Consider the following 14,566-nt stretch of genomic DNA (forward strand, 5'->3'; position numbering starts at 1 on the left):
AACATGTATGCTTCATGCATTGCGTGTATGATTTGTGCCTTGCATGTGTGTCCGCTTCATGTCATGTATGTTGCGTGAATGACATTTTGGATTGATAGGATCCTTAGTCTAGGAGCTATCACATCTCTTAGTTTAACAAAATGTTGTTTCTGCACTACCTTGAACTTGGCTACTTTGTTTATCATGGGTATTTGCTTAAGCTTATACCTCTACTAAATTGGATGCTTATGTAGCATTGTAAATCATCGTTGCTCACAATTTCACACTAGTAACACTCATTTTAGCATAAGTTCTTGATGATAGTTAAATGTGCCTTTTTTGGGTCCCTTTTTGTAAACTTGGAAAAATTCCCTATTGTCAGGCCCTTTGAAGCACATATTATTGCAAGAATCTAGCTCACATCACTAGTGTTTGAGATAAAATGTGCTAACTTTTGAGATTGAAATGTCAACCTTATGATATGGTGGAACATGACCTTGTTGTTGGCTTGACCCTAAATGGTTATTTTGACAAGGTGTTAGATGGAAATATATGTGACTCCCTTCTCCTTTACAAATTCTAATTTGAATCTAGATAGCATGATTACAACTAGAAGATTATTATGACAATCCATCTTATCAAAGAATCAAGGTAGCAATTGTCAAGAATGTTGTACAATTTACAATTATAACAAATATACCCTCAAGAAAGGTTTATTATTTATTGTTACCATGTTATGCACTAACACTTCCAAGAATTCAAAGAGTACCACTTCGTCATCTTATGTGGTATCCAAGAAATGCCTTCACATCTAAGGTAACTTTGTCATTACAATATTTATGTTATTTATTTTTCCTTTGTCCCCACAACTCTTTATCATCATCATCATTGTTGTTGTGAAGATGAGAACACCAAAATAACAACATGACCTTTTTCTTCTTTCATGTGTACAAGTATAGAGTAGTGATATTCTAGTTGTGACATAGCTACAAAAGAACATAATGGGCTATGACAAGAACTTCCAAACCTCAAATAATGAAAACCTTAAAGAAGCTAGTGCACAACACTACTTTCCTTCCACTTTTGTCCTATTTTTCAGTGATAAGTGTCTAGCCCTTTGTTGATTCCTTTCTCACTTACAATTCTAGTCTGTCTAATACTAAGAAACTAAAACCTAGTGCTGGAATCTTTCCCAATTACCTCCATATTTAGGTTCTAGGTTCTTATTTGTATCACCTTCTAAAATTTTCTTTCTGTTCATACATTTCTATTTTGCATCATCTAACATTATATCAAAGTTATTTAATTTGGTTATCATTAGCTTAGTTCATTGCATACACTCAACAATCACCATCACATACATCTAAAGGGAGTTGAACCTAGGAAACTTGGCTTTTTCGTTGAGGATAGTAGCCAAGCCCATTCATTCCCCTAATGTTGTATGAGAGAAGGATTGACCTGGGCAAATACATTCATTAGTCTAGGATCTCCATTCTCATGTCACATAAACATTATGAAATTGAAACCTAATCACTGTTCATATAAATGATTAGAGAATCAAGAGGCAATTGTGTTGGAATCAATGAACATTGAGGGGGGAGGGGGTGAATCAATATTTAATAATTTTCAAACTTATCAAGCTGATTCTTAAACCATCGGATGCATGGGAAAGTAATCAAAGTGCAGAAACATAAAGTAAACAACCACACAACCATAACACCAAGATTTTTATGTGGAAACCCGGAAAGGGAAAAGCCATGGTGGGATTGAGTACCCACAATATCATTATACTATGATCAGTAGTAGAACAATATTACAAAAAGGGGAATGCACTTGCATTCAGGCACACTACCTAGAGCTCACTACTCATTTACAAAAGGACTACAACCCAGAGGAAGGCTCACTGCCTTATAGGCTAATACAAAATGATTACAATGATAAATGAACTAAAGTGTAGCATCTAACTATGTCAAAATACAGTTCCAGTTGGGCTCTGATTGTCTTCTACAACTAATCTATCATTTTTCTCTGTAATATTGCTCTATGACACACTAGATCACCAAAATCTCCACCAAAATTACAAATTCGCTCACACAGACTTCCTTATCTTATCACACCTCAAAATGATTAACCAAGTCAATCTTATATATCTGCATCAACAAAAAGAATAATTTAAACTTAAGTCGACTTCCAAAAACCCTATAACACGCAACATGAAACATGTTTCACCAAGGTGGTTCAATCTGATCATAAATCCAAATGCGGACCAAAATAAGATGATAAAATGCTTCCCAGAAGTTGGCCCAATCACTTCAAACATGAAACTGATAACCCTAGAATCATCCCAACAAATCCGCAACACACGTTACTCCAAAATAGCTCTGCCCTAACTGAGTTACCGGATACCAGAGCTCTAAACTTGTACACAACTCAACATCGGATATCAGGATCATGAAGTAATCTGTCTCGAACCTTGAACCAATTGCCTTAATCACCGCAACTAAAAATACATCACCAAAATCAAGATGTGCACCATGATCTCATGCTCTACAAGTTACTATGTTCCACCTTCTAGACTTATGCCTTATGACGAACATGACTTCCAATAAACCAATTCTTTGTACACCGAATGTGATCTGCAAACAGAGTTTCCATCAATGACAACCCCTAAAAATCTATCATGCACCAATCATCACCGAAAAAGTGTCTCTTGCCAACAAGTTGTTCTTTCACTAGTGAGTAGGAGCTCTTCCAAATAATCCACACCCACATCTTCCAATTCAAACACAAAGCTTTCACTACTTTCACATGTACTTTTTTCTTCTTTTGTAATATGTCATCCTCCATCAAAAGAATCTTTCTCTTAATTGAATGTATATGACATCGTGAAACATTTAGCACATGCTTAATAGGGGAATGACTAGAATCTAGAAGGGTTAGTTTTGGTGTGCAAAAAATAATTTTTGTAATGAGCTAGATTGGTCTACACTATCCATCATAGTCCATTATCTAGATTGTACTACACAACCCATTCTAGGCTAGTATGTTTTTTTGTTTCTCTTATTAATATTTGATAAATAATTTGTAATCTAGCTTTCACCAAGTATGCATTTAAAAATTTATTCAAAGGGAATATGTGAAATTTTACCCCTTATTTTTTTTTCTTCCATTTAGTATTTACATTATTTGTGGACATTTGCAATATGGCAAATTGCTAATAAGATAGAAGGACTAGTAGCTCAAAATTTAACACCATCTCCATAGAAGTAAGCTTAGTACAATACTTCACTCCGCATTAAATGTTCCAAGCCACATCTTAATTCGTCTCTTTTTTGAATCTTTGATTTTATCTACATATATGGTCTCTTCCTTACTCAATAACATTTATTTTTGGCTTGTGATTTCTTGTTACCCACACTCCCATTCATGGGCTCATATTTCTCCTATGGTCTCTTCCTTACTCCTTATAACATTTCTTTCTAACAAGTGTAACTTCTTCTTGGTAACACTCCCATTCATGGGCTCGTGATAACCTTCATTGGCTGCATTCTTCATGGCTCCTTACAAAACCAAGTATAATGTGTACTGGTTTTTTACTACAAGTTTAGTGAGTTTCTTGACACAAACATCCAAAGACAACAGCCCAATTCTTTTTATATAACTTTTGAACCTTACTAAACACATTATCCAAAATAAAATAAAATGCTCCATCAAAATAAACATAAAACCAAAATAAACACTACTATAAATATACTAATTTAAAATCTCATAGCAACACAACTATCTTGAATTATACTTCCATAGATAAAATAATTTTTAACCAAAACACAATATGAATCAAAATAAATTTAGTTTAAAAAATAAAACAAGCAAAACAGATGAGTACTACTATAATAATTTAAAATAGGTCATTCAAATTCTACTAACTGTGATGCATTAACAAATCATATAATTCAAAAGCTTAGATCATATTTCAGTCTTTTTACAGAGGGAAGGTGGTCCCTCGATTATCAGCTGCCCACTTTGATCAATACCCGAAAACCGAAACCCTAATTCTGTAGGCTCATGAAAAACTATAATTAATAGCCAATGCTGTATTGAACATACTAGAAAAAGAAGACTGCAAATTGTTTGGCACCCCACGTGTAATATGATTAAAGAATTGAAGTAAAAAAGTCTGAGTTGCCAAAATGGACCAGCAGAATTTTTGACGTCTCACAATGTGAAAAGCCTTAAAAAGATCCAGTCTTCTTTCATCAATCAGTCAAGCACTTCCGAGTATTATTTATGGATAAAGGGTGAATGAGGTCCACACAAGGCATTCGTGCAAGCATCTGCAAATTTAATATCCACAAACGTTGACAGCACGCACCTGTGCATAACAGTAGTCAACAATGAAATTTTTTTTTTTATTTCACTCTCCTGCTTATAAATAGGCAACATTCTACTCCCTACTAGTTCAAACGAACATTCCCAATTCCTAGGGCACAAAAACAAAAAGAGGGAAGGAATGGAATCTTCTAAGGTAGAGAGCAATTTTGTGGGAAGTAATCTCAAGAGAAAAGCCCAGTACAATGAATCCATTCAAGTGAAGCAAATTGGTATAACTGATATACCATATTCTTCTTCTCTAGGTTATGGTCCTTATGAAGATGAACCAGTCTCATTCATGGCTGCTGCATATTCAGAAACCATGAATTCTGCTCAAGAAGTGAGTCTGTGCAATGAGAATGGCTCGGGGGAGAACTTGGTTTTGCATGGAGTTATGAAGAATTTAGCCATTGAAGGGTTTCATGAGCCCATGAATAGTAAAGCTGAGATTGGGAGTATGAGTAAGAAGAAGAAATCACGGTTGGATGGAGAGAAACATTACAGAGGAGTAAGAAGGAGGCCATGGGGGAAATATGCAGCTGAAATCAGAGATTCAAGAAGAAGAGGCATGAGGATGTGGCTTGGAACATTTGACAGTGCAGTGGATGCAGCCATGGCTTATGAAAGGGCTGCCCTCAGCATTAGAGGCCCCAGAACCATCCTCAACTTTCCTATATTCAACCCATCTTTCATGATGCCAGATGAATTTAGTGAAGAGAAAGAGTCTCTTGATGGAGAATGTCAGATTACAGAAGGAGAAAAAGAAGAAAGTGCATGTGCGGGTAGTGAGAGATTTGTGTTAGAGTTGGAGGATATGGGTGTGGATTATTTGGAAGAAAGTGCATGTGCTGGCAGTGAGAGATTTGTGTTAGAGTTGGAGGATATGGGTGTGGATTATTTGGAAGAGCTTCTTCTCACTAGTGAAAGAATAACTGCTTCCTGGTTCTCTGATTCTTTATCTTTAGAGGAGCAGTGACTAGGTTTCACTGTTCTGAATAGTTTGAGCAGCAGTGACTAGGTTTCAGTGTTCTGAATAGTTTAAGCTTTCTGTCTTGTTTAGGGTCATCTGTTCTTAAGTAAATGTTATTTTAGATAGTTAATTAAACAAGTTAAAATTTAAAATTTAGAATATGTTGTTTAAGTAAAAATTCAGATTAACTCTTAAAGTAAGAAAAATTTCTATATAGATATCTAATGTTAACAGGAATGACATAATGGAAGTATGTAGATTGATCCACATCTATTAAGAAATATTTCTGAAATATTGTTCTAAAGCTTATTTATATGGCGATGATCTATTTTTAGTTGCTAGTCCTTCCATCTTGATACCAATTTGCTATATTGTGGATGGCTACAAATAATATGTTTATATCAAAGGGATTAAATATCATAACGGTAAAATTTCACATATCCTTTCTTAATGTTCTTAAATGCAAGACTCCAAGAATTGGGTAGGTCTCCTATAAACTGCTCCCACGAAAAGAATTTATTGGGAGAGAATGTCATATTGTTGACATCTGCTGGGATATTAGCAAACGAGTGGAGTCAATTGTAAAATAGGATTCAATTCAAATTCAAGAAATTAATTATAATTTTTTTTATTAACAAACACTCTAAATCTACAGCTTTGCATCTATACTAATTCATTAGAGTTTTTTCATTTCCATGCATCTACACAAATTCATTAGAGTTTTTTCATTTCCATTGTTTGCATCCAATAATTGCAAAATTATATTAATCACCTAGAAACTTGATTACTAACAAGACAAATATAGAACTTCTCCAAGGTCATCTTGAAGCTAGCCCTACATTGTGAGCAAGTTAATGAAAAATTCAAAGCTTCTGCCTTATTAAACTTATATAAACTCCTAATGACTTATGTCTTATTGTCTATTATTCTTATTGCTTGACTATTTAAATTATATCTAGATTACATTAGTGTGGAAATGTTTAATTTTTGTACACAAATTGATCATATTGTGGTCTATAATTTCATTATATTGTGTATTGATATGTAACCTAGTGATTGAATAAATTTTTACCCCTCTTTTAGTCATCTATTAGATTGTTATTGCTTAAGATAAGTAAATGTAGAAATATGTGATAATGTTTATTATAGTATATTTCATCATTTTCTAGCTAGAATTATTCTTCTTTCTAGTTGCACCCTAATTGAACTAAGATCTAAGAGAATTTTACTAACATTTGCATGGTTAATTTTAGCAAATATCACAAATCTACTTCTTTAGTATTTTCTACATCTCTATAATGCAAAATTTTTAAGGCTCCCAATATGGAATTGGCCTCTATGACTTCTTATAAATTCTTAAATATGGTTATCTTAATTATGTCACCATGTGTTAGTGTATTAATGAGTTTGAGATGAGTACCAATTATCTCATTTGAGTTTGAATATAGGTTAGTCATGATTCAAGAATCTATGTGTTGTGAAAAATTCCATAAACATGTAAGATAAATTATTTCTTTTTTCATGTTTGTATTTCATCTATATTTCAATAGATAAATAATTGCATTTTAAGGATGTCTAATACATCTAAGAAACCATGAAATTAGTAAAGGAAAAGTGGAATTGCAATTTAATTGTATTGAAAATTATATGCAAATTATTTTAAATAATTTTTACTTCCATTAAAAAATAGTTTATTTCCTAAAAAAGATAAAATTTCATATTTGTTATTGATCTAGAAATGAGAAAATGACTCAAGAGCATGTTTAAATTAATTTCCCAATGATATTTGGTAAAAATAAAAATAGGAAAATAAAAAATTAAATATGAGAAAAAGGATAAAAATGAAAAATTCATTTTCTTTCAAAATGAAAAATGCTTTCTCTCTCTCTAAAATCCTCTTTAAAAAAAATGGAAAGTGAATAAAAATAAAGTAGCAGGATATGGGTGTAGATTATTTGGAAGACCTCCTTCTCATTAGAGAAAAAAAATTACTTCCTAATTCTCTTGTTCTTTATAAGAGCGATGATTAGGTTCTAGTGTCACACTGTTTCTAAGTTAGATTATTTGGAAGACCTCCTTCTCATTAGAGAAAAAAAATTACTTCCTAATTCTCTTGTTCTTTATAAGAGCGGTGATTAGGTTCTAGTGTCACACTGTTTCTAAGTTCAAATAGATTGATTTTTTGTTGTCTTGTTCAACTTCATCCTAATTTAAATTAAGTGTGATTTAATATGATTTACTTAAACAAGTGAAAGGTTATAGTGTGTTGTTTAAATCAAATTTTAGACTAAATCTTAAGTAAGAAACATCTATATATAGATATCTAAAGTATCCACTTTTTGAGTTAAGCTTAGCACATTCTTTTCTAGCAAGAATAATATAATGGATGTATATAGAGTAATTGACATCTATTAAGAAATATTTATTAAGCATTATAATAAGCTTATTTATATGAAGATGATGCTCTATTTTTAGCTACTAGTCTCATAACCAATTTTCTATATTGTGGATGACTACAAATAATATGTAAACATTAAAGGAAAGAAAAATCATAAGAGTAAAATTTCATAAATTGTTTATTAGTATTCTTAAATTTATACTTGGTAAAATATAAATTACGAATTACTTGTAAAATATTAATAAAATAAACAAAAGACAATCTTCAGAAATGAAATTTATAATCGAAACCAATTTTGATACTTATTAATGATAGAGAAACAAGTTATTAAAGAAGGTGGAAGTATATAGATGAAAGGGATAAAATGTATGTGTTTTATATTTATAACTTTAATTTTACTCCAATATTAAATATAAGTGTGAATACATATTCATGACATTAAATTTGACAATTTGACACCTAAATAGAGTTATAATCATGTAAAATTCTATCTAATTTTATGTCTATTTTAATGGAGTATTTTATTTTAAATTTGATAATGTGTCTAGAGTAAGGCTTGAAAGATATATAAAAAAATTAGGCTATTGCACTTAGATGTTGGTGCCAAGAAACCCACCAAGTTCAAGTAGTCAAAAAATTTAACATGCATTTAATATACTAACCATGTGTCTATGAGAAGTTAACCAACCTAGCTATCCATAGCCTACTAAAACAACTAGATAAAATTGTGTTATGCTAGGTGGCTTATAGACAAGTGAAAAAATCACAAGGGCTAGCAAGTTGTGTTGTGCTAGGTGAGCTACACAAATAGAAAATGAAAATAACATAGGCTAGTAAAACTCTCCCTTTACTAGGTGAGTTTCATGTCAACAATATAAAAAATTTTAGATCAAGAAAGATGCAATGTTTGTTAGGTAACTTTTAAAAAGTGCTACAAAGGATGGTCAATAAGTATTGCAAGAGCACAACCAACTTGTTGGTTTGTGCACATAGTGAATGCATCCCCCCACCTTAAAGTAATTCGTTGAGGACCAAATACACTAGGATATTATAACTTATGTATTTACTTTTCATTTTATATTTTCTAATTATCTAGCTAGAGTTCATTGAATTTAAGATGCATTCACATACAAATGAATTCATTGTGTTTCATCTCATTTTTTCTAGCTATATTATTTGAACTCTCCATTTTGGATGTTTGCATGTAATTATTATTTGACAAATCTCATATTCATGCCAATTGTTGAATATATATTTTTTTCTTATGTGGTTAGTTTGAATATTACCTCTCTTTTTGTGGAGTATTTTATTAATAGCTGGATGCTTAATGAATCTTACTTCATGATAGGGAACCCCTTTAAATATAGGAATTTTCTTGTGATACCATGAGTTATCTTGTTAAGTAAGAACTAGTAAATTTGGTATTTTTCTACTTATGCATTTAGGGGTTGTAATAATTTTTTAAAATTTATTTTTCTTCTCTATAACCTCCTATTCACCCCCTTATTTTGTTATTTTTTATAACTTTCGGTTAGCTTATGAGCCAACATTACAAATATTGAATATTCGATGAACATACACGAATTCCAAAAATAATCAATTTTCAGATTTCAAGATCAAGAACATTGAACTTTAGGTTAGGAGCTATAGAAATTATCCCTATATTACATATCTAGTCCATATTTCTAGATTCTACTAGAATAATTACGTAAGTCCATTTATGTTACTAGGGAAACACAATGAACAACTATGTTATCCAATATGAAAAGACCTAGCCATATGAGACCTTAGGGTAGTCATTTATCATCTTTGGATCTAATTTCATTTCAAGAGAGGTGAGATAAGTAGTATTCTATATGAGTTGGTGAATATGTTAGAATGCACATGAGCACTAGATATTATGTTAGAGATTGATAATCCTAGGGGAACCTTCTTAATCCCAACTCTAATGTAGTTAAAAAATAAAACAATCATCACACCAAGGTTATGTAGGTTTAGCATAATCTTACCTATATTTATGAAAACTAGTTGTTGGAAACCCCTTACTAATGGCATGACCCTACTCAAAATAATTACCAAGTATTTTTAAAACCATTCCATAACAATTTAAATTAATATTTACAATATAAGTGTGTTACCTATTATTAGAGGGATTGATGGTTAGATTTGTTGTGGCAAGGGTTTCGGGTTTGAGATGTAAAGATTCTTTCAAAATTAAAATTTATGCAAGATGACGTATTTGTTATAGCTTGTCTAGTTTTTTTGTATCAAGAATTTAATGTATAGAACACTAACTAAAAGTTATTTTTAGTTGAATATATGTATGGTTAGTGTCCTTAATTGATAGGTTATAAATTAGAAGGTTATATAAAAAATATAACTAAAAATAGCTTAAGATGATTAAAATAGGGAATTATTTTAATGGTACTAGCATACATGTAGAGAGGGTATCAAAACCATAAATTTAAGGGCAAGAAAAAAAATTGTTAGTTAATAGATTTATCACTTCAGTTTTATACTCTCTTGCCCATATCAATGACAATTTGACCAACAATTGAGTCACTTGCAATGGTATTTGCAAGTGTTCTTTGCTTATTTTACAAGGCGCAACTACCTTAGAAAGATATGCAATGAATGTCAAGGCATGCTTTTCATTATAAAGCAGAAAAAGTAAACTAACACCTATCCATAACCATGAAAGTAGATGTGAAAGATGAAACTCAAAATGAAGTGAATGTAGATAAATAACACAAAGTTTATTTATTCCACACCCACGGATGTTATGCAGGAAGAGAAGGAACAACAAACTCTTTTCAATAGATGATTTAATATGAATTCAAAGCTCTAAAATTAAATACATATATACAATTCATTATAGTAGAATAACATTGAAGAGTAACCACAAAGAAACACAGTTCATTGTAATTTAGTGAAAACATTTAAAAATATCTTCCTTATTTCTTCACTGTCAAAACATGATTTCATAGACTCATTTCTCTGTACAACGAGACTGCATGAAAAGATAATGCCCCCCTTTCTATTATCTAAAAACCCCTTTTTATAACTAACATCCATTTTTAGTTTCAAAGTAACAGTTTTTGGGAAGGTAATGGTTTTGAAAATGACCATTTAAAAAATTACCCTAAGCAAAGCAAAACTCCTCAGAAACATCTTCAACACTGAACCCATACCATAAATAATCCCAATTTTCTACTTCTTCATCACGTACTGGATTCCTGCCCACAATTTGATTTTCAATCATCTTGGCCTTTGTCTCTTCTTCAATCAGTGTCAAGAGAACCACCACCAAATCCCCTTCACTCTGCATGCATTCTTGAGAAAAGTTAGACAAATCAAAGAGGATATCTTCCTGCATATACTCAACATCATGTTGCATCACTGGAGCTTTCCCTTTGAGAACTATCTTTGTTGTCATCTAAAAAGATAATTACTAGGGTTTCTTCTCATAATTATTTCTTCTTGCAACCGTTGTTCATGATTTTTGACCCGCTCCACAATTCTACCTAGTAAGGTGATTGTCTTTCTATATTCTGCAAAATTGGTTCGTTGTTTCCATGCAAGGACATCTAGCCCTTGGATAATATTCCCTTGTTCACTATCTGGTCAATTTTAAGTCAAGATTAACAACCGACACTTGGTTATCACAAGGAAAAACCATTTTGACAAAATATTCACTATTGATTATAGTGTGCATTACTTTAGTTAGCTCAAAGGGCGGTGCATTAAATTTCATCTGCAAAAGGTGACAATATCAAATTATATGACTCATGCTACCACCTTTATGTGCCTTTAGCCATTTAATCATCCATAAAATAGGGTATTTGAAAATCTTCATTCAATTTATTCCGTAGGATTCGTGTAATGTACAACAATCGGTTGACCTGGGGGCTTATGGAGAATGCAACCAAAGATTTCAAAATCTCCAATACCCCGACATTGGCCTATAAGGGAGTATTGGTCATCGAGAAGAATTGGGTATTTTGAATAGTCCATATTTTTGATTGTCGCCCGATCACTCGATAGATAATGGCTCCTAGTTTGGAATCGTGGCATTGGACTAGATCGCGTACTTAAAGATCCATTGAACAATTGAATGTGTGTGTAAAAAGATCCTAAAAGTGCGATCAACATATATGAGACTTGTGAGGGGCCCATTGACACAACACTATCGGGGATCAAAGATTGGGTGGAACAAAGCTTGATGACAATGAAAACTAATGAGTTACACTTCCATTAAATAGCAATAGACCGATAACGCAAAGGGTTGGGCCTCTTTTGACGTAAGTTAAATTTGATGCCTAAAATAAGGTTGATCAACCGATTGAGCATTTTTGGAACTTGGGAATTTAAAGTGCGAAAGGAATAAAGAAAGGCTTAATGACCCAAAGAAACTATTCTTAGTAAAAATGATAGGTAACAACTGGCTTTGACTGGGGAATGTTTTCTTTGACAGAAAGAAGAGAAATCTCGAATCTTGGCAAGGCCCAGTGTTTAATCCATTGGGAAATAGACTCAAGGGAAAAACAAAGAACATGGAGCTGCTTTGCAAGGGGCAGAGGGGAACTGGGCACAAGCAAGAAACTAATAAGGAAGAACTTAGGAGCTAAAAAAAACTAAGCCTACAACACACCACATATTATTTACAATGTATGAACGGCAGGAAGCCTCCTACCTCAAGACGACTCTAAATGAATCATGCAAAGCCATAGACAATTTAGGAGAAATATTTGCCAGTGCAAAATAATGACGGATGAACAAAAAGAATCGTTCTCAATTTCCAATTTGCGACCGTGATGGGAAGAAATCCCCAAGTAATGTTTTGCCAGAATTTCCTAAATGAGGTATTTGACCCAAAAAGACAATTTGTATTGTATACTTTTGAAGCCGAGTGGAATGCCTCAACATAATGTTGTATATGCTTATTTAAAGTTGCATTAACATATCAGTATCTTATGCCTAGTTACCTGAATAATTAACCAGACCCTGGATTGGACAACCTTTACAAAGATTCTAAAAACAACATTTATCATGAACATAATCCAGACTTCTTTTTATAGAACATATGTCATTAGATTCTTTTGCTTCAGCCATTAGCTCCTCTGATATTTTAAAATCTTCTTTCTTATTACATATCCCATGTGACGATTCATGACTTGAGATGAAAAGACGAGACAAAATCGTCATGATAAATTATCTTGAAAATAAAAAAGGTTCCAAACTTGGGCAGCTGATTACTTCTTCTTGGCGTAACTTATCTTCGTACCTTTCATCGCCGAATTAAAAAATTTGGGATTCTGGTTGCATGTGTGGTAGAATATAAACAATAGTTGATTCATTGCTTTCAACTTTCATTCTAGCACCTTCATGATTTTTCAAACACTTGGGCTGCAACATATATTCATCATTATAGCTACAAATGAATCGAAATGATTCACAATCCATTCGTATATCGGCATAAGAGATGTCTCTTGGTTGTTCATGATTACACATTTCTTTTCTATGCTCACTCCTTACGTTTGCTTGGTTAAAATCATCTATTGAAATGACATCAAAAGTAAAAGATTCAAAATCTGAAGAAGAATTCTTTGGCATGTCTTTGTTTAATTCCTCATCACACATGCTATCACAAGTTTGTTCAATAGAAGCTGTAACTAGGTAGGTTACCAATTCTTCCAGTTGTGTGACATGATCATTTGCATCTCTAGAGGGATAAACTTCATTAGCATATAAATAAGAAATTATTGCAGCATTAGAGGTACAAGCTTCAATCACAAAAGATGCTTGAAAATCTGTTTCATTAAAACTGTTAAATTCTGACAATAAGATATACGACATATTGGTTTTTCTCCCTTTGTAACAAGACTCCTTTGTAAAGGCTTCTTTCTTGGATAAAAGTTCTAATTATAAAAGAATAATCCAGATTCTAGAACTTTCACAACACTTTTACTTATGCATTTCTTTTCAGTCACGATCATATCATCCTCTATTTGAATAGCTTTATTTTGTGCATCTTTCAGATTTTGCATCTTTTTATGTTTCAAAAGAAATTTAACTTTCGGATGTAATGTAGTGATGAACACACATAACTGATTACTTTCAGTTGGTTGATACTAGATTGATGAATCTTTTCAAAACACTGATTGAATCTTTCAATGAAATCTCTAATAGATTCATCCTCTTTCTTTTGCATTTCAAATAAATTAAGCAACAATTCATATTTATCAACCAAAGGTTTAAATCTTTCTAGAAACCTTACCTTTAAATTGTCCTAGCTAGTAATACATCCATTCTCCAAATTCTGAAACCATTCTGCAACACTTCTAATGAGGCTTTCAACAAACAATTGCACAAGCACCTATTCTTCTTAAACCCCAAGAATCCCACAAGAAACCGTGACTTCTTTGATATGATTATCAGGATCTTGTGTCTTATCTCTAGAAAACTTTGGAAAATACTTTCTTGATATTTTAGGCAAGGCTATGTATTGAGGCAAAGCCAAAGGTCCAATCTGATCTCCCCATGGATGGGCTGCAATCAATGCCATAACATAAATTAAAATTCTTCTACCAGAGGGATCTTCTAATAAAACACAGAGCCGCCAACCTTCATCTTAGGGGAGGCACCTTCAAATTTTTGGGGAAATATAGCACACTTTGATTTCTTTCCCCAACAAAGTCACCAAAAATCTATTAGTTGAGTGATTTGTCATTTCAGTTTTATACTCTCTTGCCCATATCAATGACCATCTAACCAACAGTTGAGTCACAAGTACTCTCTACTTAGTTTACAAGGTGCAACTACCTTTGAAAGATATGCAATGAATGAAA

General features: G+C 32.4%; 1 protein-coding gene across 1 annotated transcript; it reads left to right on the forward strand.

The window, feature by feature from the left end:
* Positions 1–4,489: 4,489 nt before the first annotated feature.
* LOC131046767 (ethylene-response factor C3-like) lies at positions 4,490–5,326 on the forward strand. The gene has a single exon (XM_057980557.2). The coding sequence runs from the start codon at positions 4,490–4,492 to the stop codon at positions 5,324–5,326; it is 837 nt and encodes a 278-aa protein (XP_057836540.2).
* Positions 5,327–14,566: the final 9,240 nt, after the last annotated feature.

This window comes from Cryptomeria japonica, chromosome 8 (genome assembly GCF_030272615.1).
Source record: "Cryptomeria japonica chromosome 8, Sugi_1.0, whole genome shotgun sequence".
NCBI lineage: Eukaryota > Viridiplantae > Streptophyta > Pinopsida > Cupressales > Cupressaceae > Cryptomeria > Cryptomeria japonica.